This window comes from Oratosquilla oratoria, chromosome 13 (genome assembly GCF_046742065.1).
Source record: "Oratosquilla oratoria isolate Oo_2021 chromosome 13, ASM4674206v1, whole genome shotgun sequence".
NCBI lineage: Eukaryota > Metazoa > Arthropoda > Malacostraca > Stomatopoda > Squillidae > Oratosquilla > Oratosquilla oratoria.
Window position 1 is genome coordinate 21350692 of NC_134789.1, and position 22603 is coordinate 21373294.

The 22603-nt window shown below is 43.1% G+C and overlaps 2 protein-coding genes across 4 annotated transcripts in view; one reads left to right on the forward strand and one right to left on the reverse strand.

The window, feature by feature from the left end:
- The window catches only part of LOC143032341 (uncharacterized), a 61008-nt gene extending 39457 nt beyond the window's left edge, over positions 1-21551 (forward strand). For both annotated transcript variants that reach the window (XM_076196922.1, XM_076196921.1), the window contains exons 12-13: positions 20456-20627; positions 20739-21551. In XM_076196922.1, coding sequence (XP_076053037.1) covers positions 20456-20627; positions 20739-20762 — 196 coding nt within the window. In that variant the 3' untranslated portion in view covers positions 20763-21551. The remainder of the gene's footprint in view (positions 1-20455; positions 20628-20738) is intronic.
- Positions 21341-22603, reverse strand: part of AIMP2 (aaRS-interacting multifunctional protein 2) — a 106631-nt gene continuing 105368 nt past the window's right edge. For both annotated transcript variants that reach the window (XM_076196924.1, XM_076196925.1), the window contains one exon: positions 21341-22428. In XM_076196924.1, the coding sequence (XP_076053039.1) occupies positions 21575-22428 (854 nt within the window). In that variant the 3' untranslated portion in view covers positions 21341-21574. The remainder of the gene's footprint in view (positions 22429-22603) is intronic.

Here is a 22603-nt window from a genome sequence, read left to right on the forward strand (position 1 = left end):
TAAAGTCTAGTCAACATGTACTGGTATACGCGCGCATGCAGCTGATACGAAGCTAGGCTAGGTAAGCCATTGAACTCTAGCAGCTATACTGCGTACACATACATACGTACATCAACAAATTAAAGTTGATTGATGCGTTGCGTTAATGATATCGATTGATAATGCAATGATTGATCACGGGTAAGTTGTGTTTGCTCTGATCCTTTCATCAATGGTGATGGGATTCAGGGATTGCTAAATGATGGATAATGCATGAAAAACGTTGAATCTTGCTGCGGGAGCAATTTTTTTGTGGGGGATCGCTCCCGCTATTGGATTTGTGAGAGCGACATTGGAACTTTACTGAGCAAAATCGCTCGTCGCTCCTATGTATTTTTTTCGCTGTTCATGTGTTAGCAAGGTTTTATCAATTTAGTTCAAAAATGGTTTATTGTGTTGCAAATTCCAATAATGATTCAACAAAACTTTCTGCTGTGAATGGACTTCACTTTCATTCTTTCCTGAAAGATCCTGTTCATAAAAAGGACTTGATCATTCAGTGCAAATGGCATGAGTCATGGAAGCCTGGATTGAAAGTGAAACTCTGTTAAAAACAAAACAAAAAAAACAGTACACTTGGGGCCCTGGCCTTGTCAACAAGCACAAAAGCCATGGTGAAATACATCCAACATGCCTGCATAAGCCTGTTGACAATAGGAAATGGCTGAAAGAAGGTAATAAACCCAGTTCACACTGCCAAAGATTTGATCAAAATTTTTGTTCTCTCTCCAGTGTGAACCTGTCATTTCTTGTTAATTATAATACAAAGTGTAGTAAATAGTTTGACGAGGAACTGGCAAGTTGAACTGGTTGATGGGGAATAGTAGCTACTACCAACACAGCACCATGATTCTAGCTTTGTACTTCATAGATGTAATCTGCTTAGCAATCATGCACCACACAACAGTCTGCTTATCACCTTGCTTTCAGGTTCAGAAGCACACAAAGAGCTTGAGCTCATTGTAATGCAGAAAGCACCTCTCAGGGATATTGGTCAGCACTTGCTTTGTCAACAAAAATCTGCCCTGGAATCGTATCACAAGGTTGTGTGCTTCTTTGCTCCCAAGTCCCAGCATTTTTTTTATGAAGCAATGAAAGGAAGCCAAGTACATATGTGATTTCAATATGGTAATTCAGGCACAAGGGAGCTGAATTCATATTGAGAATGGTAAAATGCATGCATGGTGACTGAAAATTATCATTATTAATTTTTCACTTTCAGACTACTATTTGCTGCCCCTTTATTTCAATGAAAATTCATGTAAAAAGCAGAAAACTGGAAAAAAAAATGGAGAGGCACAATGGGCTATATCTTATCCCAAGGCCAAAACAGGCATTGGAGAATGTAAACAACAGCTGTTACATCATCAGTGCTCTAGCATTGGAAAATGTAACTACAGTATTGAAAATTTTGTCTATCAGGCACTTTTAAGATCATGCTATTTGGATAAAATCATGCCTATAAAATGCTAGAAACATGCATTGTAGCATTCTAACTTCTTCCAAATTACATTTTGATATTAAAAAGAAAAAAATAAAGAAATCCTAAACTTTCTCAGTTGACCTTTAAATGTTGTTTCAAATAAGGTAACAAAGAATTATTTAGTTTCCAACTATCAACATCATTAGATATTGGGAGTATTCCTACCATTGAACTTCAGGCACCTGCATGTGGTGTCTGTTCTCAGAGATGAAAGGCTTCCACCTGTAGTGGTCACTACAATTGTCCTTGTTGGAAGCAGCTAGGATACCAGTACTCCAGGGTTACCAATTGATGAGGCTGGTTTCCTCACCTTGGTAGAGGGTCTAGGTACTCCTCCTGAAAGCTAGGATATTTAAAGTCAATCCCATGACTGGTTTCTGTTTATTGAAAATGTCGATGATAGTATGTCCAAAAATGGTGACGAAATTCTGGATTCTTTGTGTTGAGTATGCAATCATTCAAAATATTTTTATAATACATAAATATCCTTTTTACAGGATGCAGAGGGATATGTTTAATTTTATTTACAAAATAAAGTTGATATAATGAATATTATTATTTATATAAATTAAAATTATTCGAACGCATGTTCTACAGGGTGACCATAGTTTATCCTGTGCTTGGCGGTCACGAATCTTAAAGGGGTAATTACACGTATTGGCTACAGAACACTACAGAACTCCCCCCCTAGTGACGAGGTAGGAGGAACGATATTTGTTTCTTCTTTGTAGTGCGCTTGTGGTTTGTAGTCCGTGTGTCCGGAGGTGTCGGAAGACCAACGGGATCTTGTGCGTTGTCCGAGGGTAGGTATGCAGGCTTGGCGCGGTGCATGGAGACTACACCAGTGGTTGCGGTGGTGGCAGAGGCTGTAGTGGCGGCAGCTGCAGTGGCGGTGACTGCGGCTGAAGTGACGGTGGCTGCGGCTGTAGCGGCGGTGGCTACAGTGGCGGCAGTGGCGGTGCCTGCAGTTGCAGCGGCGGTGCCTGCGGTTTGCAGAGGCGGTTCCTGCGGTTTGCAGCGGCGGTACCTGCGGTTTGCAGCGGCGGTGCCTGCGGTTTGCAGCGGCGGTGCCTGCGGTTGCAGCGGCGGTGGCTGCGGTTGCAGCGGCGGCGTGGTTGCGGTTGCAGCGGCGGTGGTTGCAGTGGCGGCAGTGGCTGTACTGGGTGTAGCTACGGCTGTAACGGTGGTGGCTGCGGTTGCAGCGGCGGCAGCGGTTGTAGTGTCTCCAGTGGCTGCACTGGCTGTGGCTACGGTTGTAGCGGTGGTGGCTGCGGTTGCAGCGGCGGCAGCGATGGTGTCTGCAGTGGCATCAGTTGCTGCACTGGCTGTGGCTACGGCTGTAGCGGTGGTGGCTGCGGTTGCAGCGGCGGCAGCGGTTGTGGCTGCAGTGGCATCAGTGGGTGCACTGGCTGTGGCTACGGCTGTAGCTGTGGTGGCTGCGGTGGCTGCGGTTGCAGCGGCGGCAGTGGTGGTGTTTGCAGTGGATCAGTGGCTGCACTGGCTGTGGCTACGGCTGTAGCTGTGGTGGCTGCGGTTGCAGCGGCGGCAGCGGTGGTGTCCGAAACATCCTGTGGTTGATTGTCCGTCATGCATACGTGGTTAGCGTGTAAGCAATGTTCGTGGGCAGCGGGATTGGCCAGAGTAGTCCGGGTCTAGGGGGCTGGGCAGGCTGGGGCGGCGGGGCTGGGCTGAGCATGGCGGCGAGACGATGGGTTGGGCTGGGAAACCAATCCGGGACGGTGGGGCGGGGCTGGGCACGCTGGTGCGGCGGGCTGGCCGGAGTGGTGGGGCTGGGCTGCAGCGTCGGCGGCTGGGCAGAAGCGGTCCTCGACGGCGGCGGTGGCTGGGCAGGGGCGGTACTCGTCGGCGTCGGCGGCGGCTGGGCAGGGGTGGTGAGAGTCCAGGGCTGGCGGTCAGGCTGGGGCGGCGAGGATCCGGGGCTGGCGGGCAGGGGCGGCGAGAGTCCAGGCCTGGCGGGCAGGCTGGGGCGGCGAGGATCCGGGGCTGGCGGGCAGGGGCGGCGAGAGTCCAGGGCTGACGGTCACTCCAGTTGTCACCAATTGTAGTGGTCACTACAATTGTCCTTGTTGGAAGCAGCTAGGATACAAGCACTCCAGGGTTACCAATTGATGAGGCCGGTTTCCTCACCATGGTAGAGGGTCTAGGTACTCCTCCTGAAAGAAGCTAGGATATTTAAAGTCAATCCCATGACTGGTTTCTGTTTATTGAAAATGTTGATGATAGTATGTCCAAAAATGGTAGCGAAATTCTGGATTCTTTGTGTTGAGTATGCAATCATTAAAAATATTTTTATAATACAACTGTCCCTCCGTTATGCTGTCCTCCAACCCCTTGTTGCTGTCCTGTACCATTTCTCTGAGTATTCCTTTTCTGTGATGGGGGAATTCCCTGTGGTGGGGGAAAAGAATACTGCCAACAAGTATTCCCACTTGGATCCTAAGAGGCGAGAAGAAAGGGACGGGGATTGGGACTAGGCATCCTTCTCCTTGTAGCCCCACAGGGGAAATTCCTAATAGAATAAGAGAAGGCATAAGAGGGGCTGGAAGGCCTCGGACCAGCACCCTAAGGTTTGGTTCTTTTAATGTGCGTGGATGTGGTACAGATGAGAGTAAAAGGGAAGAGATAGGTAGTATGTTTGTGAGAAGAAAGATGGATATTGGCTTTGAGTGAAACTAAGTTGAAAGGGAAGGGTGAGTGTATGTTTGGGAGTGTAAGTGGGAGGTTATCAGGAGCGAAGAGAGGGCTAGGGAGGGAAGGGGTGGCTATTCTAGTAAGTGAAGAGATAGGTAAATGGGTAGTGGAGTGGAAGGAGGTTTCCTCAAGGATAATGTGGATGAAGGTGAAACTGGGAAAGGAGATGTGGGTCTTTGTAAGTGCATATGGGCCTGGCAGTGAGAAGAGTGTAGAAGAAAGGGAGGCCTTTTGGATAGATCTAAATGAGTGCATAGAGGATTTGGGAAGAAATGTCAATGTGATAGTACTGGGAGACCTTAGTGCTAGGGTAGGAAATGGTCCAATCGATGGAGTGGTTGGGAAATGTGGAGTTCCAGGAAAGAATCGTAGTGGAGAGTTGATGGTGGAAATGTGTCTAGAAAGAGAGTTGATGATAGCAAATACAGTGTTTCGGAAGAAAGTCAAGCATAAGTATACATGGGAGAGGGTGGTGGAGGGAAGGGTGGTAGATAGAGCGCTAATGGATTATGTAGTGGTAAATAGGATTATGATAGGAAGAGTTAAGGATGTACATGTGCTAAGGGGAGAGGGTGGGGGAATATCAGATAATTTTTTGTGGAAGGTAAGTTGAAAGTGGAGGATAGATGGAGTCAGAGGAAAGGGACAAAAGTTAGGGAGGTTCTTAGAGTGAACTCTTTGAATGAGAAGGAAAAGGAGGAGTACGGAAAGAAGCTGAAGGAGGAGTGGGAGGGAGTAAAGGGTAGAGTAGAGCTGGGTGTGGAGGAGGAATGGGGATGGTTCAAGGAGGGAGTCATAAAGTGTGCAAGGATGGTGTGTGGAACAAGAAGGACAGGGGGAAATAGAAGAAAGGGTAGTGAATGGTGGGATGAGGAAACAAAGAAGGTTGTAGAAGAGAAGAAGCGAGCTTTCACAGATTGGTTACAAAATAGGACGAGGGGGTCATATGAGAGGTACAAAGAAAAGAAATGAGAAGTAAAGCAAAAGGTAAAGGTTGCAAAGAGGAGAGCAGATGTGAAATGGGGTAAGAGTTTGACAGAAAATTTTAAAAATAATAAGATTTTTTGGAAAGAAATTAAGAGAGGAAGAGGAGGCGAATCAAGTAGAGAAGAAAAGGTAAAACGTGCAGATGGAGAGATGATAATGGAAGAGAAGGCAGTAAGGGGAAGATGGGCAGAATATTTTAGGGAGTTGCTAAATGTGAAGGAGGATAGGGAAGGAAAGATTGCTGCAGTGAGAAGTGCGAAGAAAATGAGAGTGATGAATGAGGAGAATGGAGGAGAAATAAGGAAGGATGAGTTGAAGGCAGTTGTTAAGATGATGAAAGCAGGTAAGGCACCTGGTCTGGATGGATGCCATGCAGAATGTCTGAAAAAGGGAGGTACAGTGATGGTGGACTGGTTGGTGAGGTTATTTAATGTTTGTTGGAGAGAGGGTAGAGTGCCGGAGGACTGGAGGAGTGCCTGTATAATTCCTCTTTACAAGGGAAAAGGGGACAAGTGTGAATGTAGTAGTTTCAGAGGGATTAGCTTGTTGAGTGTAGTTGGGAAGGCTTATGGGAGGATCTTGATTGAGAGGATTAGGAGAGGAACAGAAGGAGTAATTGGTGAGGAACAGTGTGGATTTAGGACAGGTAGAGGTTGTGTAGCTCAAATCTTTGTGGTAAGACAGATATGTGAGAAAGCTATAGGAAAGGGGAAGGATGTTTTTTGGGCTTTTATGGATCTGGAAAAGGCTTATGATAGGGTAGACAGGAAGGCACTGTGGAAGGTTATGCAGATATACGGGATAGGAGGAAAGCTTCTGGGAGCTGTCAAGAGTTTTTATGAGAGTAGTAGAGCTTGTGTCAGGATTGGAAATGGAGAGTGTGAGTGGTTCGAGGTAAAGGTGGGACTTCGTCAAGGATGCGTTATGTCGCCCTGGCTGTTCAACTTATACATGGATGGGGTGGTGCGAGAGGTAAATGCAAGGGTAGTGGGCAAGGGATTGGAGATAGTTAAAGAAAATGGAGAAAAGTGAGAGGTGAGCCAGCTGTTGTTTGCTGATGACACTGCGCTTGTGGCAGGATCGGAGGAGGGATTGAGGAAGTTGGTGGCAGAGTTTGGGAGAGTATGTGATAGAAGAAAGCTAAAGATAAATGTGGGTAAAAGTAAGGTGATGAGATGTACAAGTGGTGAAAGTGGCAGTAGTCTGGAAGTGAGCATTAAGGGAGAGTGACTGGAGGAAGTGGATAGTTTTAGATACTTGGGTGCAAATGTGGCAGGGAAAGGTGGAGTGCGGTGGAGGTAGAATGTAGATTGAGAGAAGCGAGTAAATGCCTTGGTGGATTAAAGAGTGTAATGAGGAATAGACATTTGGGAATGGGTGCTAAGAGAGACTGTATGAAGGAGTGATTGTGCCAACAGCACTGTATGGGGCAGAAACATGGAACATAAGAGAGGAAGAGAGAAGGAGTTTGAATGTGTTTGAGATGAGGTGTCTGAGAAGTATGATGGGGGTTACTAGGCTAGATAGAGTGAGAAATGAGGTGAGGAGGAAAACAGGGGTGAAAAAGGAGCTGAGAGATAGGGTTGATGAAAGAATATTAGGATGGTTTGGACACATGGAAAGAATGAGTGAAGAAAGACTAGTAAAAGAGGTGTGGAAGGCAGATGTGGAGGGAGTGAACATGAGGGGACGTCCTAGGATGATGTGGATGGATGGGGTGAAGGGGGCTTTGGGGAAGAGGGGAATGTCTGTTGAGGAATGACAGGAGAGGACAGAAGACAGGGGTGAATGGAGAATGGTTGTATATGGATGATGTTGTGATTGCATGAGGTGGAATGGGCGGTGAGGTAGTATGTGTGAGCAAAATTTGACGCAGCCCGAAGGGATTTCTCCCCGTCCTCTCATGTTATGCAATGGGGGGACGGAGAGGGGGGGTCACCGATTTAATGAAGCGGCCTTGCTGTGGATGTGCTGTGTCTTGCGACACTGCTTCCAACCCAGGGCAGTGGACAAGGTGCAGGGATGACCCGTCATTCAGGAGGTGCTACGATAAGAGGGAGGGTGGAGGGGTGTGGAGTGTATTCAGGGATGGAATGGGTGGGAATGATTTTATGCCTTTTTCTTTTTGGCTACCCCCCTTGTAAGGGGAAAAAAGTCTTGGTATATGTATGTATAAATATCCTTTTTACAGGATGCAGAGGGATATGTTTTATTTTATTTACAAAATAAAGTTGATATAATGAATGTTATTATTTATACATACATACATACATATACCAAGGCTTTTTCCCCCTTACAAGGGAGGTAGCCAAAAAGGGAAAGGCATAAAAACACTCCCACCCATTTCATCCCTAAAAACACTCCACACCCCTCCCACCCTCCCTCTCATCTGAGCACCTCCTGGATGACGGGTCATCCCTGCACCCTGCCCACCGCCCTGGGTCAGAAGCAGTGTCGCAAGACACAGCACATCCACAGCAAGGCCGCTTCATTTAATCGGCGACCCCCCCTTGCATATAAGGAGAGGACGGGGAGAAATCCCTTCGGGCTGCGTCAAAATTAACTCACACATACTACCCTACCCCCCACCCCCCTGCCCATTCCTCCTCATGCAATCACATCATCATCCATATACAACCATTCTCCACTCACCTCTGTCTTCCGTCCTCTCCCTTCCTTCCTCAACAGACATTCCCCTCTTCCCCAAAGCCCCCTTCACCCCATCCATCCACATCCTAGGACGTCCCCTCATGTTCACTCCCTCCACATCTGCCTTCCATACCTCTTTTACTAGTCTTTCTTCACTCATTCTTTCCATGTGTCCAAACCATCCTAATATTCTTTCATCAACCCTATCTCCCAGCTCCTTTTTCACCCCTGTTCTCCTCCTCACCTCCTCATTTCTCACTCTATCCAGCCTAGTAACCCCCACCATACTTCTCAGACACCTCATCTCAAACACATTCAAACTCCTTCTCTCTTCTTCTCTTATGTTCCACGTTTCTGCCCCATACAGTGCTGTTGGCACAATCACTCCTTCATAAGATATGGATAAAAAGAGAAATGAGTACTGAGGAATTAGAAAAAGAAAGGGCGCTAAGAGAAGAAGCAAAGGAAAAAAACTTGAAAAGATCGGAGACAGAATGCAAAGAATTCCAGTGGAGAGTAATAGACTTGAGATTAAGACAATGGCGCTTCAAAACGAACAAAACAAGGGAAGAAGAAACCAGGGAGAAGGAAGAAAATTAAAAGTGGCCTATACCAACATTGACGGACTAATTTCGGGACTGAACGAACTCAATGATTATCTGTTAGAAGCAAAACCAGACATAATGGGAATTGTAGAGACTAAACTAAGAGGTGAAATACCATCCACTGTTATCGGACAAGGTTTATACAACTACTGGATAAAAAACAGGGACAAGAAACAGGGAGGGGGAATCATGTTCTTGGCCAAGAAAGACCTAAAGGTGACAAAAATTGCAGAGGGCAAAGGTAATGCTGAATTGATCATGATAAAAGTCGAAGGCAAGAATATGAAAAGTAGAAAGTTTGTGGTGACTTATGTGCCTCCAAAAACAAGCGCTTGGAAAGAAATTGAACATACAAAAATGCTAGATGACACAAGAAAATCACTCAATGAGATACTAATGGGTAAGGGTAATCTGGTAGTTATGGGGGACTTCAATTGCAAAGAAATTTGTTGGGACAGCATGACAGTGCAAGGAGGAGATGACTCGTGGGGCAATGTACTGCTAGATATGACCATGGAGTACACAATGACCCAATGGGTCCGTGAAAACACAAGGTACAGAAATAATGAAGAGCCATCGAAACTAGATCTAATATTTACAACAGAGCCTGAAATAGTGCATAAAGTCCAGTATGAGACACCAATTGGAAAGAGTGACCATGTACTCATCGAAACTATACTAAAGGAAGAAATAGACATAGAGAGGAACGAAAAGCATAGGAAAGGAAGACTGAGGTACAACAAAACAGACTTTACAAAACTAAAGACATTCTTCCGGAATGCAAACTGGGAAATATTTTACAGGGAAGAAACAGCAGTGGAAGAGAAATGGAATATATTGATGGAAAACTACAATGAAGGGGTAAACAGGCATGTACCAAGACAAAAGCGAGAGAGAGAGTACATTAAATGTTGGTTCAACAAAAGATGCAGTGAGGCAAAAGACAGAAGGGACAAAGCTTGGAAAAAGTGGAGAAAAGACAAAAAACAAAGCAAATGGCAAATTTATGTTAACTATAGAAATGAGTATGTTAATGTGAGAAGAGAGGAGAAAAGGAACCATGAGAAGGATATTATAGACAAATGCAAAGAGCAACCCAAACTATTCTATCGGTATGTGAATGGTAAACTTAAAAACAAACAGGAATTGGTGAAACTATGCCAAGGAAACATAGAATACACAGAAGATTTAGAGATGGCCGAAGTCATGAACAATCACTTTAAATCTGTTTTCACCAGAGAGAAAATACCGAATTGTGACATAGACAAAAACAAGAAATCTCCCCTCATGAATGAGTTTACAGCATCACTAAAGGAAATATCAGAACATTTATCAAGGCTGGATGTCAGAAAATCACATGGCCCGGACGGTATTGCAAATTGGATTCTAAAGGAGTGCAAAGAAGAACTAACAGACAAAATACACATCTTAATAAACAGCTCACTCAAAGAAGGAAAGATACCCGAGGACTGGAAAAACGCTAACATTGTACCAATACACAAAGGAGGAAACAAAGAAGAACCCACCAACTATAGGCCAGTATCACTAACAAGCACCATTGCCAAAATTTGTGAGAAAATAATCAAGAATAGATGGGTAAAACATCTGGAAGACAATGACATATTAAACCCAAGACAATTCGGATTCAGACAAGGAAGATCATGCTCCACAAACTTAATATGCTTTTACTCAAGACTAATAGACATAGTGCAAGAAAGAAATGGATGGGCTGATTGTGCATTCCTAGACTTGCAAAAAGCCTTTGACAAAGTACCACACAGAAAACTACTAAAAAAACTGGAACACATAGGAGGAATACAGGGAAACCTACTAAAATGGATAGAGGACTTTCTGACTGGTAGAAAGATGAGAGTAGTGCTCAGAGAAAAATATTCAGACTGGAAAGAGGTGATCAGTGGAGTACCGCAAGGATCTGTGCTGGCACCAATAATGTTTGCTATCTATATGAATGACATGGATGAGGACGTGAACTGCTACATGAGCTTCTTTGCCGATGACGCCAAACTGCTAAGGAAAATAGAAACTGATGAGGACTGTGAAGCACTGCAAGAAGACCTAAATAGGGTATGGAACTGGAGTCAGAAATGGGAAGTGGACTTTAATACTAAGAAGTGTAGCATAATGGAGTTTGGAAAAAGCAAAAACAGAATATCAGGAAAATATACAATTGGAACCAAAGAAGTAAAGAAAGTAGGATCCGAAAAAGATTTGGGAGTAATTATCACGAACGACTTGTCCTATGATATACAGATTAACAAAATTGTCGGGGAGACTTACAACTTGCTAAGATCAATAAAAGTGGCGTTTACATACTTGGACGAAGACATGATGAAAAAAATATTGGTTACATTGATAAGGCCTAGATTAGAGTATGCAGCGACATTGTGGTCCCCCAGTACCAAAAAGAATATAAAGAAAATAGAAAGAATCCAAAGAGCAGCTACAAAAATGGCACCTGCACTTGCAAACCTATCATACGAAGAGAGATTGGCTAAACTGGAGTTACCGACACTGGAGCAAAGAAGAGAGAGAGGTGACCTATTGACCATCTACAGAATCATGAAAGGCACAGAGGTACTCGATAGTGAGAACTTACTTAACTGGGACAAAAGAAACACAAGAGGACATGGAAAGAAAATAAAAAAACATAGCTATAGAAGAGAACTGAAGAAAAACAGTTTTCCTCATAGAGTTTTGGACACTTGGAACAAACTGGACAATGAAATAGTACGCGCAAAAACCATTCATGAGTTTAAAAACAAACTAGACACTGCAAGATACAAAGGCGGGACAACACGAGCATAGCTCCCCTTCCCGCAAAATACAACTAGGTAAATACAGTCTCTTCTTCGCATCCATTCCCAAATGTCTATTCCTCATTACACTCTAATCCACCAAGGCATTTACTCGCTTCTCTCAATCTACATTCTATTATTTATATCAATTAAAATTATTCGAACGCATGTTCTAAGGGGTGACCATAGTTTATCCTGTGCTTGGCAGTCACGAATCTTAAAGGGGTAATTACACGTATTGGCTACAGAACACTACACACCTTTCCTTAATCTTAGTGAGGGAATGCAGCCCTGTGGGTTTGTGTATGTTCTTGGATTTTGACAATGTCCATGGATGTGTGTGTATTTACCTAATTGTAGCATACAGGAAAGGAACAATGGTCATGGGGTCCTGTTTCTTACTTGCCAATTATATATCATATCTAGCTCCAAATTCATGTATTGTTCCCACTTGGGCTATATCTCATCATATTTAGATTAAAATTTATGTGCTGTATTGCCTTCTGGGATATTTCAAGTATTTATATTTTTGTATGGAAAACTTTCTTCATATCCTTTAGACATTACTCTTTTTCAATTTATTCTCATACTCTTACATAATCCCCATAGAAAAAACTCACACCTGACAAGAGCCTCTTGACTGCTGGTCCAAGGCTGAAAATTTCAGCATTGCTGCATTGTGGTTTAGTATTCCAACTTTGGTGGGCAAGGAGTTAGAGGTGTGTGTGTGTGTGTGTAAGGTCATAACATTACCCATATATGAGTTTTGAGCTCTTAGCTGGTAATGATTGTCGATTATGAATCCAACATGTGATCGAAGACTGTGGTGAATCACACTGGCATGCCTGCACTCAGAACACCATCCAGCACTGATATGGTAAGAACACAGAATAGGACTGGCCACTGACTCAAACTGCCCCAGATACAGCCACCACACAGAACATCTCATACTATAATGCCCCACAGTACAGTCCCCAGACAACACTCAATATATTTTCTCTAAGTGATTTATGGTCCTGCTTGAAGGCTGTTGATGGTTACTTGAATGCCAGAGGCTTTCAGCGAGACCAGGGTCAACAGATTGATTGTTCTCATGTACTGTGCATGTGAAGCCCTCCATTCACTAATCAAGGATTTTCTGGCACTACAGTCTATCCCCTTTAGCACCTTAATCACTTTGGTATGATGAAGCCTATGTAGGTGTCATGAGATGTGAGTGGGTACATGAGGATGCTGCCGTCAGCATCTTATATATATATATTTTTTGTAGTTGTATTACCCCTAGATTCTGTGAAATGGTTTGATCACGTTTACTGTGTTAATTGTTATTCAAGAGTAAACGAGAACAATACAGTAGTGACTTCATATTTTATAATGTGAGTAGTGTGATGCATTGTACATATGGCAACCGATGCTGTACGCAGGAATTTGACTTGTATTAAAGTGATTAAACACTGTAGTCAAGTCACTTCTTTCTCTTTGATACTTCAGTGTTTGCAGATCCAGTACTTTTAGTCTCTCCTCTTATGGCTTATCTGCCAGGAATCATAGGCAAAACTGTGTATTATCCTTTTTTCCCTGTGGTGGGGGGGAAGAATACTGCCACCAAGTATTCCCACTTGAGTCTTAGGAAGCGACAAACAACGGGACAGGAATTAGGACTAGTAGCCCCAAAGGGGACATTCCTAAAAAAAAAAAAAGTAAAGGCATAAGAGGGTCTAGGAGTTTTCAAAACCAGTACCCTAAGGTTTGGGTCTTTTAATATGCATGGATGTGGTACAGATGAGAGTAAAATGGAAGAGATAGGCAGTATGTTTGTGAGAAGAAAAATGGATGTGTTGGCATTGAGTGAAACTAAGTAGGGAGGGAGGGGAGAGTGTAAGTTTAGGAGTGTGGTTGGGAGGTTCTCAGGAGTGAAGAGGACAAAGGAGAGAAGGGATGGCTATACAAGTAAGTGAAGAGATAGGTAGGCATATAGTGGAGTGGAAGGAGGTTTCCTCTAGGTTAATGTGGATGAAGGTTAAGGGATATGTGGGTTTTTTAAATGCATATGGGCCTGGTAGTGAGAAGAGCTTAGAGGAAAGGGAGGCATTTTGGATGTATGAGTGCATAGAAGGATTAGGGCGAAATGTCAATGTAGTGGTATTGGGAGACCTTAATGCTAGGATAAGAAATGAACAGAGTGGTTGGGAAGTGTGGAGTTCCAGGAAAAAATTGTAAAGGAGAGTTGATGGTGATGTGTCTAGAAAGAGAATTCATGATAGCAAATATAGTGTTTAGGAAGAAAGTCAAGCATAGGTACACATGGGAAAGGGTGGTGGGTGGAAGGGTGGTAGATAGAGCATTAAGGGCCTATATAGTGGTAATCAGGATTATAGTCAGAAGAGTTAAGGATGTACATGTTCTAAGGGGAGAGAGTGGGGGAATATCAGATAATTTTTTGGTGGAAGGTAAGTTGAGTGGAGGATAGATGAAGAGGAAAAGGACAAAAGGAAGGATGTTTAGAGTGAACTACTTAAATGAGAAAGACAAGGAGAGGGAGTACAAGAAGAAGCTGAGAGAGGAGTGGGAGGGAGTGAAGGATAGAGTAGAACTAGGAGTGGAGAAGGAATGGGGATGGTTCAAGAAGTCACAAGGTGTGCAAAGATGGTGTGTGGAACAAAGAGGATGGGAAGAAATAGAAGGAAGGGTAGAGAGTGGTGGGATGAGGAAACAAAGAAGGCTGTAGAAAAGAAGCGAGCTTTCACAGATTGGTTACAAAATAGGACAAGGGAATCATATGAGGTACAAAGAAAAGAGAAGTAAAGCATAAGATAAAGGAGGCAAAGAGGAGAGCAGTTGTGAAATGGGGTAAGAGCATGACAAAAATTTTAAAGTAACAAGAAAATGTTTTAGAAACAAATTAAGAGTAGGCAAATCAAGTAGAGAAAAGGTAAAAGGTGCAGATGGAGAGATGATAACTGAAGAGAAGGCAGTAAGAGGAAAATTGGCAGAGTATTTTAGGGAGTTCCTAAATGTGAAGGAGGATAGGGAGGGAAAGGTAGTTGCAGTGGGAAGCACTAAGTAAATTACAGTAATGAGGAAAATGGAGGAGAAATAAGGAAAGATGAAGTGAAGGCAGTTGTTAAGATGATGAGAGCAGGTAAGGCACCTGGGTTGGATAAACATCATGCAGAATGTCTGAAAAAAGGAGGTACAGTGATGGTGGACTGGCTGGTGAGGTTATTTAATGTTTGTTTAAGAGAGGGTAGAGTGCCAGAGGGCTGGAGGAGTGCCTGTATAGTTCCATTTTACAAGGGAAAAGGGGACAAGTGTGAATGTAGTAGTTTCAGAGGGATCAGCTTATTAAGTGTAGTTGGGAAGGCTTATGGGAGGATCTTGATTGAGAGGATTAGGAGAGGAACAGTGTGGGTTTAGGGCAGGTAGAGGTTGAGTAGATCAGATTTTTGTGGTAAGACAGATATGTAAGCCATAGGAAAAGGATGTTTTTTGGGTTTTATGGATCTGGAAAAGGCTTATGACATGGTTCTTGTTGTTGTTCCCTAGACTGTCTGTCCGAGCAGTCCTGTCTCCCCAAGGAATGCCACAGCCGAAACTGGGTTTTCCCACAAATCCTTTATAGAGTGTATGTTGTGTTGTTTGCGTGCATGATTGTGTATAATGCAGTCTTCCATTATGTGTTGTATGGTATGGGGTGAAGTGTTACATCCTGGGCAGCTATTCACAATGTGGTCATCCAGCCTCTTCTGGTAGCTTAGAAGTGCTGGGTGGTGGCCGCACCGCAGTCTGGCCAAGTGGACTCCGTCCATTCGTAGGAGAGAGGATTCAGAAGGGTGGATATCAGGGGGTCTGGCATGCAGCAGTGTGTTGTCTTTCAGTGTGTTAATGGAGCGGTGAGTGATATGATTATGAATATGTTTCCGGAGGCTGGTATTTGGTGGTTGTGGAGGAAGAGAAGAGAGTATCTGTGTGATACAGGTCTTTGGGTGTTGTTTTAATGTTTCTTGGTGTGTGTGGGTGTTCTGCTATGTAGTGTAGCGGGTGTGATGTGTTTGTGGTGGCTGCGGCAAGTGTTTGTGTGCCTCTCATGTCGAGGTGGTCCTTGACTTTGAGGACTTTTGTTTCATGGTGTAAATGGTCTGTAGGTGTATTTGTGCAGCCTGTAATTGTTTTTAGGGCTTTGTTTTGTATGATTTGAAGGGTGTTGTGGTGTGTCTCACTGAGATTAGGAGCCCATGCAGGACTCGCTTAATTCATCACTGAGCGTATGCATTGTTTGTATATTGTTGTATTAGTTTCTTTGTTTTGTCCAAATGTTGCTCCAGTCATTGACTTAAGTGCATTAAGTCTAGGTGTGCATTTGTTTTTTTATGTTTGTGATGTGTTGTTTGAAAGACATGGATGTATCGTATGTTACACCAAGAATTTTCGGTGTGTTTGTGTGTGGTATTAGAGTGTTGTTGATGTAGAGATGAGGTATGTATTTGTGTTCTTTTGTCCAGTTGGTGAGAAGTGTTGCTGTAGATTTGGTTGGAGCTATTTTGAGTCTGTGATGAACCATGTGTTGAGTGTATCAAGGTATGGCTGGATTATTTCTGCAGCTTTGTCTGTGTTATGATGTGTGCATGTGATTGTTATGTCGTCTGCGTAGGAAGAGATTTGTATTTCTGAGGTGTCTGGTGTGGGTAAGTCATGCATGTATAGATTAAGGAGCGTGGGGGATAGAACAGAGCCCTGTGGTACTCCATTCTTAATGTTTCTGATGTGCGATGATTGGCCATTATATGACACATAAGCATTCCTACCTGCCAGATAATTGGCCAGCCATCTTTTGGTGTTATTGTGCATGTCTGTGTTATATATTTTATTTGTTAGGTTGTGGTGGGGGATAGCATCAAAAGCTTTACTAATGTCTAATGTTATAAGAAGTGTTCTGTGGGGCCTATCTGAATTGATGCCATCTAAAATTCTTTGTGTGAGGTTTATCAGAAGAGTGTGGAGTGTAGTGGCCTAAAACCGTGTTGTGAGTCAGCAAGGGGAATATGTGGTGTGACAAGTTGAAGTATTAGGCATTCAATGACTTTAGAGGGGATGCAGAGAAGTGTGATTGGGCGGTGTGATGTTGGGATTGTTGGGTCTTTGTTCGGTTTTGGAATGGTGATTATTTTACCATGCTTCCAGATGTCAGGTACAGGTAAACGTCGACTTACGATGGCATTAGGTTTCGATAGAGCCATCGTAAGTCGATCTCATCGTAAGTCGATCCCCACTCTGTTCCGTGGTCACTGTACCTAGCCTACCTGTATATTAACCACCAGAGATACTGAATATAGCCTATTAAACATGTACAGTAGTTTATTTAATTATTTTTATCCTTTTTACCATATTCAAACACTATAATATGTATTTTCAGTACGGAACTTAAATCTCGCGGGCAGCAGCCAATGCCAGCCGTACGACGTGACGTAATAATACTCGCATCATAAAATATAGTCACCGCTTATATCGATCGTTCTCTCTTTCACCCGCGAATTTTGAAAACCACAGAGAATGAATCATTTGAGAGAATGTAAAAACACAGGGGCGACTACAATAAATATAATCAAGACGCCGATATCGCGAATCCACTTGCTCCTCATGACGCTTACGTGTGCGGCACCGTATGGAAGGGGTTAAATTATCATATCGTCGTCGTCATCGTAAAGTCGAACAATCGTAAGTCGCGGCCATCGTAAGTCGACGTTTACCTGTATAGTGTTGTGTGAATAGCTGTAGTTTGCAATGTTTGTGAGTGCGTGTATACCTTGTGGTCCAATGTGTTTTAGGTGGATGTTACTTATGTTATCAGGGCCACAGGCAGATGAGTGCTTGAGATTATGTATTATGTGTTTTGTCTGACTGTCTATGAAGGGTGTATAGTCTGAGTCTGTGGGAAAGTCTTTCTTACATCGAATAGTGCGTCAGTCGTCAGGGTGAGAAGTGAGATGGCTTGTCTGTGCAAAATTATTTATGAGTGTGTTTGCTTGTTGTCTGTTTGAGGGTAGATTGTCTGTTGTTGTGATTATTGCTGCATGAGAGCGTGTTGTGTTACTGTTGGATAGTGTAATGCTGTTGAGTGTTTTGTACAATTTGCTGGTGTTTGTTTTGTGATCAAGTGTATTGATAGTTTTGCCAATTTTGTGTTTTTTGTTCATGTATTTCATTGGCAATCACAGTGTTTAGTGTTTGTATTTGGTCTGCTATGTTTTGAGGGATAGGTGTGGGGGTATTGTGTTTAAGCGTGTCTCATTGTCTGATGAGGCCTTGGATTTCTGGTGTGAAGTTGGGGTTGTGTGATTTTCTGTTGCCTCTAGGGATGTATCTCTTGTCTGCGTTTTGTATGATTGTATTAAAAGTGTGCACAGCATTGTTTATGTTTGTGATTGGTGTACTGTTAAGTGTTTCAAAATGTTGTTCTGTCTCTTCAGTAAAAGCTTCCCAGTTAGCTCTCTTGTAATTGGTGTATGTGTGTCTGTGCCAACTGGAGTGCATCTTGTTTTGGTGGTGATGATGATTGGAAGGTGGTCAGAACCAAGGGTTCTGACCACTCTCCATGATGTTGTTGGGGTTAGGCAGGGGGAGCAAAAGGTGATTTCAGGAGAGGAGGGAGTGTAGAGGGCTTGGTGTGGGATATGTGTATGATTATGTGTGTTGTTCATGATAGTCAATGAGTCAAACTGAGTCTGTATATCAAGCCCTCTGTCTGTGTCAGGGTTGTCGACATACCAGGCAGACGACTTGGCGTTGAAGTCACCACCCATGATCAGGTTGGGGATTGAGGCTAATTGGCTAAATTGAGGCCTGAAGGTGTTTGGAACTGTGGGGGATGATTAGAGAGGAATGTACATGTTAACTATTGTCAGTGTTGATTTGTTGCCTGTGCGGATTCGAATGGATTGGATTTCTGTAGTGTTATCTGTGGTAGGGAGGAGAATTTTGGTTGTGGCACTTGTGTCCACTAAACAGATGGAATGGTGGATCAGGGTGATGAGTCCACCGCCATTGCCGTCGGTCTGGTCTTGTCTGATGGTGTAATAATGAAATGATGGTGTTTTGTGTGAGTGTCTTAGTTTTGTTTCTTGTATAATTGCAATGTGTATGTTGTGTTGTTTAAGAAAGTGTTCGAGTTCATGTTTTTTCGTGTTAATACCGTCAATGTTGTGTTGTAATATGTTGATGTTGTGTGTTCTGTATGTTGCCGTTTGGGGTTGAGGTTGGGGTGTTAATGGGGAAGGTATAGGATCTGGGTTAGAGGGGGGGGGGGAAAGGAGAGATTGGGGACAAAGGAAGGGGAGTACTGATTAGGGATAAGGGCAAAGGGAAATTGGGAGTGGGTAAGGGTGCTGGCTGTGGTTGGGGAGGTGGGAGTGGGGTTACTGGAAGGCAGGTAGAACATGTCCAAGTGTTTGTGTATTGGTTTGTGTCAGCAAGTGTTGTACAAGTGAGGTGAGCCCAGTTTTTGCACATATTGCACTGAACTGAGCCCTTTGTCTGTCTGCTCGAAGTAATGGGTTTAGAGCATGTTGGGCATGTGTATTTTGTGGTGGGCCCAGGATTGCTCTCTACATCTCCGGCTAAAAGTAGAAGAAGAGGGTCCTGGAGCCGCAGCATCTACGTCGTGGAACCACCCCCCAACCCCAAGAGTTGGGGGCCAAACGGCAGCAACCAGCCCTGGCCACGGCTCTACGCGGGTGGCACCGATCCCCAAGAAGAGCTACAACTGCCTTGGGGAGTACCACAGTCCTTATGACATGGTAGACAGGAACTCAATGTGGGAGGTATTGCAAATATATGGGATAGGAGGAAAGCTGTTGAGAGAAGTCAAGAGTTTTTACGAGAGTAGTAGAGCGTGTGTTAGGATTAGAAATGGAGAGAGTGGTTTGAGGTAAAGGTGGGACTTCGTCATGGATGTGTTATGTCACCCTGGCTGTTCAATTTATACATGGATGGGGTGGTGCAAGAGGTAAATGCAAGGGTAGTGGGTCAGGGATTGGAGATGGTCAAAGAAAATGGAGAAAACTGGGAGATAAGCCAGCTGTTGTTTGCTGACGACACTGTACTTGTAGCAGGATCAGAGGGATTAAGGAAGTGACAGAGTTTGGGAAGGTGTGCGAAAGAAGGAAGTTGGAGATAAATTGGGTAAAAGGTGATGAGATGAACAAGGGGAGAAAGTGGCAGCAGACTGGAAGTGAGTATTAAGGAAGAGAGACTGGAGGAAGTGGATTGTTTTAGATACTTAGGTGCAAATGTGGCGGGAAAGGGAAGAGTAGAGGTGGGGGTAGAATATAGATTGAGAGAAATGAGTAAATGCCTTGGGGTATTAAAAAGTGTAATGAGAAATAGGTATTTGAGAATGGATGCCAAGAGGAGATTGTATGAAGGAATGATTGTGCCGACAGCACTGTATGGGGCAGATAAAGAGGAAGAGAGGAGTTTGAATGTGTTTGATATGATGTGCCTGAGAAATATGATAGGGGTTACTAGACTGGATAGAGAAATGAAGTGAGGAGAACAGGGGTGGAAAGGGAGTTGGGAGTGAGGGTTGATGAAAGAGTATTATGGTTTGGACACATGGAAAGAATGAGTGAAGAAAGACTAATAAAAGAGGTGTGGAAGGCAGAAGTGGAAGTAGTGAACATGAGGGGTCGACCTAGGATGAGATGGATGGATGGAGTAAAAGAGGCATTGGGAAAGAGGGGAATGTCTGTTGAGGAAGAATGGGAGAGGACAGAAAATGGGGGTGAATGGATGATGCTGTGATGCATGAGGTGGAGTGGGTGGGGGATGGGGAGTGAGGGAGTATGTGCAAGAAATAAATTGATGCAACTCAAAGGGATTTCTCCCCGTCTTCTTTTCTGCATGAGGGGATGGAGAGGGGGGGTCACTGATTTAAAGCGGTCTTGCTGTGGATGTGCTGTCTCGTGACATTGCTTCTGACGTAGGGCAGTGGGTGAGATACAGGGATGAACCATAATCCAGGAGGTGCCAAGATAAGAGGGAGGGAAGAGGGTGGAGGGGAGTGGATTAAGTTAGGGATGGAATAGGTGCTAGTGTTTTTTTTTCCTACCTCCATTATAAGGGGGAAAAAGCCTTTGATATGTTGTATTATTTTTTCATTACACCAGGAGCATCCGAGATCAATATGAACATGAACTAAGTGAACTAGAATCCAGTGAACGTGCAGCACGATCCCGTTATCTAGAGATGAAATCTGTGCTTGCCCAGAAAGAGGAAGAAATAATTTATTTGCGGGCAAGACTTCACACTCAAGATTTAGAACTTTGTGAACTGCAGCATGTAAGTTATAATTTTTGCTTCTCTCAGAATACATTATCATCATACAATTTTTAGAAGCTCTTGTCCTGATCCTATTTTCTCATAGTATTAATTCATAAAAATTAATTTCAGATGTTCCACCCAACTGATGACTGAAGAATGTCAAAATAATTTTATAAATTGTTATAATGTACTGTATGCGGGGACAAAGAAGGGAAGTTGCTGATTAAATGAAGTGGCCTTGCTGTGGATATACTGTTGTACTGTTTTGCTACACTGCCTCTGACCTAGGGCAATGGGCAAGATGCAGGGGTGACCTATCACCCAGGAAAAGCAGAGATAAGAGGGAGGGAGAAGGTGAATGGGAGTGGAGTATGTGGGGATGGAATGGGTGAGAATGGATTTTATGCCTTTGTTTTTTAGTTGCCTCCCGTATAAGCAGGAAATAACCATTGGTAAATATATTGATTTTTGTTCTCGTATAAGTTTCAGTTTGTTGACATGTATCAATGTAACTAATTATAGATTATGGTCTTGATATTGTACCACACAAATGCTTTAAAATGTCTTCCCTCTTGCCTTGTGTTTTGTCATCACCTAGCATTAGCACTTAATGTATAATTTCTAAGAGCACTTTTTTCTTTTAACTATCATAAATCATATTTCTTCTCTTGATACTGTGCTCATTTTCTTCCCATGCAACAGGTGTAGTATTACTGAATAAAAACAAGTGAGCAAACTCTGAATTTATTAAACCTTTGTTTTATAAAATGCAACAATATTTCCCATAACTTGATCAGCATTTACTACCAACATGTTCCCCAACTTATTCAAACCTCTGAATTTGAAACTATGAAGAATTTTAAATTCATATGAACACAACACAGGAAATTCCACAACAAATGAACAAGAACAAAGTAAATTTGCTTGAAAAAAATGAAGAAACCAAGGAAAAAGTTAAAGAAAAATCATAGCTTGAGGAGCTTTGCTTTGTGTCCTGTTAAAGCTATGAATTTCTTCAAATCACTTGGGGAAATTCCAAGAGTAGCTGCATTACTCAGTGGATGAAAATTGACAAATGAATGGGCTTCATTCATGGCCTCTTCATCAAGTAGGAATTCAACGGCATGATCTTTATCATTTACTAGTGCATAGGCAGTAACACAGCCCTGTTTAACGCCTAATAGGTCAAACATAATTTTTTCATCTGCAAATCTTAGCTCCTTTGTGCCAATCAATTTGGCAATTTCATTTAACTTGACATCTACATCATGCCGTGCAGAGAACAAATAGTATTTCTTTTTCTTGTCCTTCAAGAAGAGATTTTTCATATGCAATCCTGGCATATTCTGAACATATTTCATCATAGCCTCTACTGTGAAAACTTCTTCATGATCCTTTGCTTGGTATCTAATGTTATGGTTCTTGAGGTAGTCTTCAAATTCTTTCCTGGATAAGTGTTGCTTTTGCAACTCTGAAGTCCCATTGATTACTACTTCCTTTGCAACAGTTTCTGTATTTTCTGCTTGCTTAAGTGATTTCTTCTCTTTTTTGTATGGCTTCGAAGAACTTTCACTGTTTCTCTTGTTGTGGCTTGTACTTTCACTGTTTTTCCTACTATGTCCACCACTTTCACTGGTTTTTCTCTCACTATTCTTCCTAGGACGACCTCCACTTTCACTGATCTTCCTTTCTGCACTCTTCCTTTCACTATTTTTCCTCAGTCGACCTCCACTTTCACTGGCTTTCCTTTCACTACTCTTACGACCATGTCCACCTTCACTCATTTTCCTTCCATGGCCTCTGTAGTATTTGACTGTTTCTGTGCAAAAAAGAGAAAAAAGCATGTAGCTACAAATACAGATGTCACACATTTTCACATATCTATTGATATACCAAGTCTTCTTTCCCATTATAAAGGAGGTAGTCAGCCAAGGCATGCACCCACTCTTCACTCATCCCACACCCATCTGTTTCCTTTTTAATTTTATTTTCCT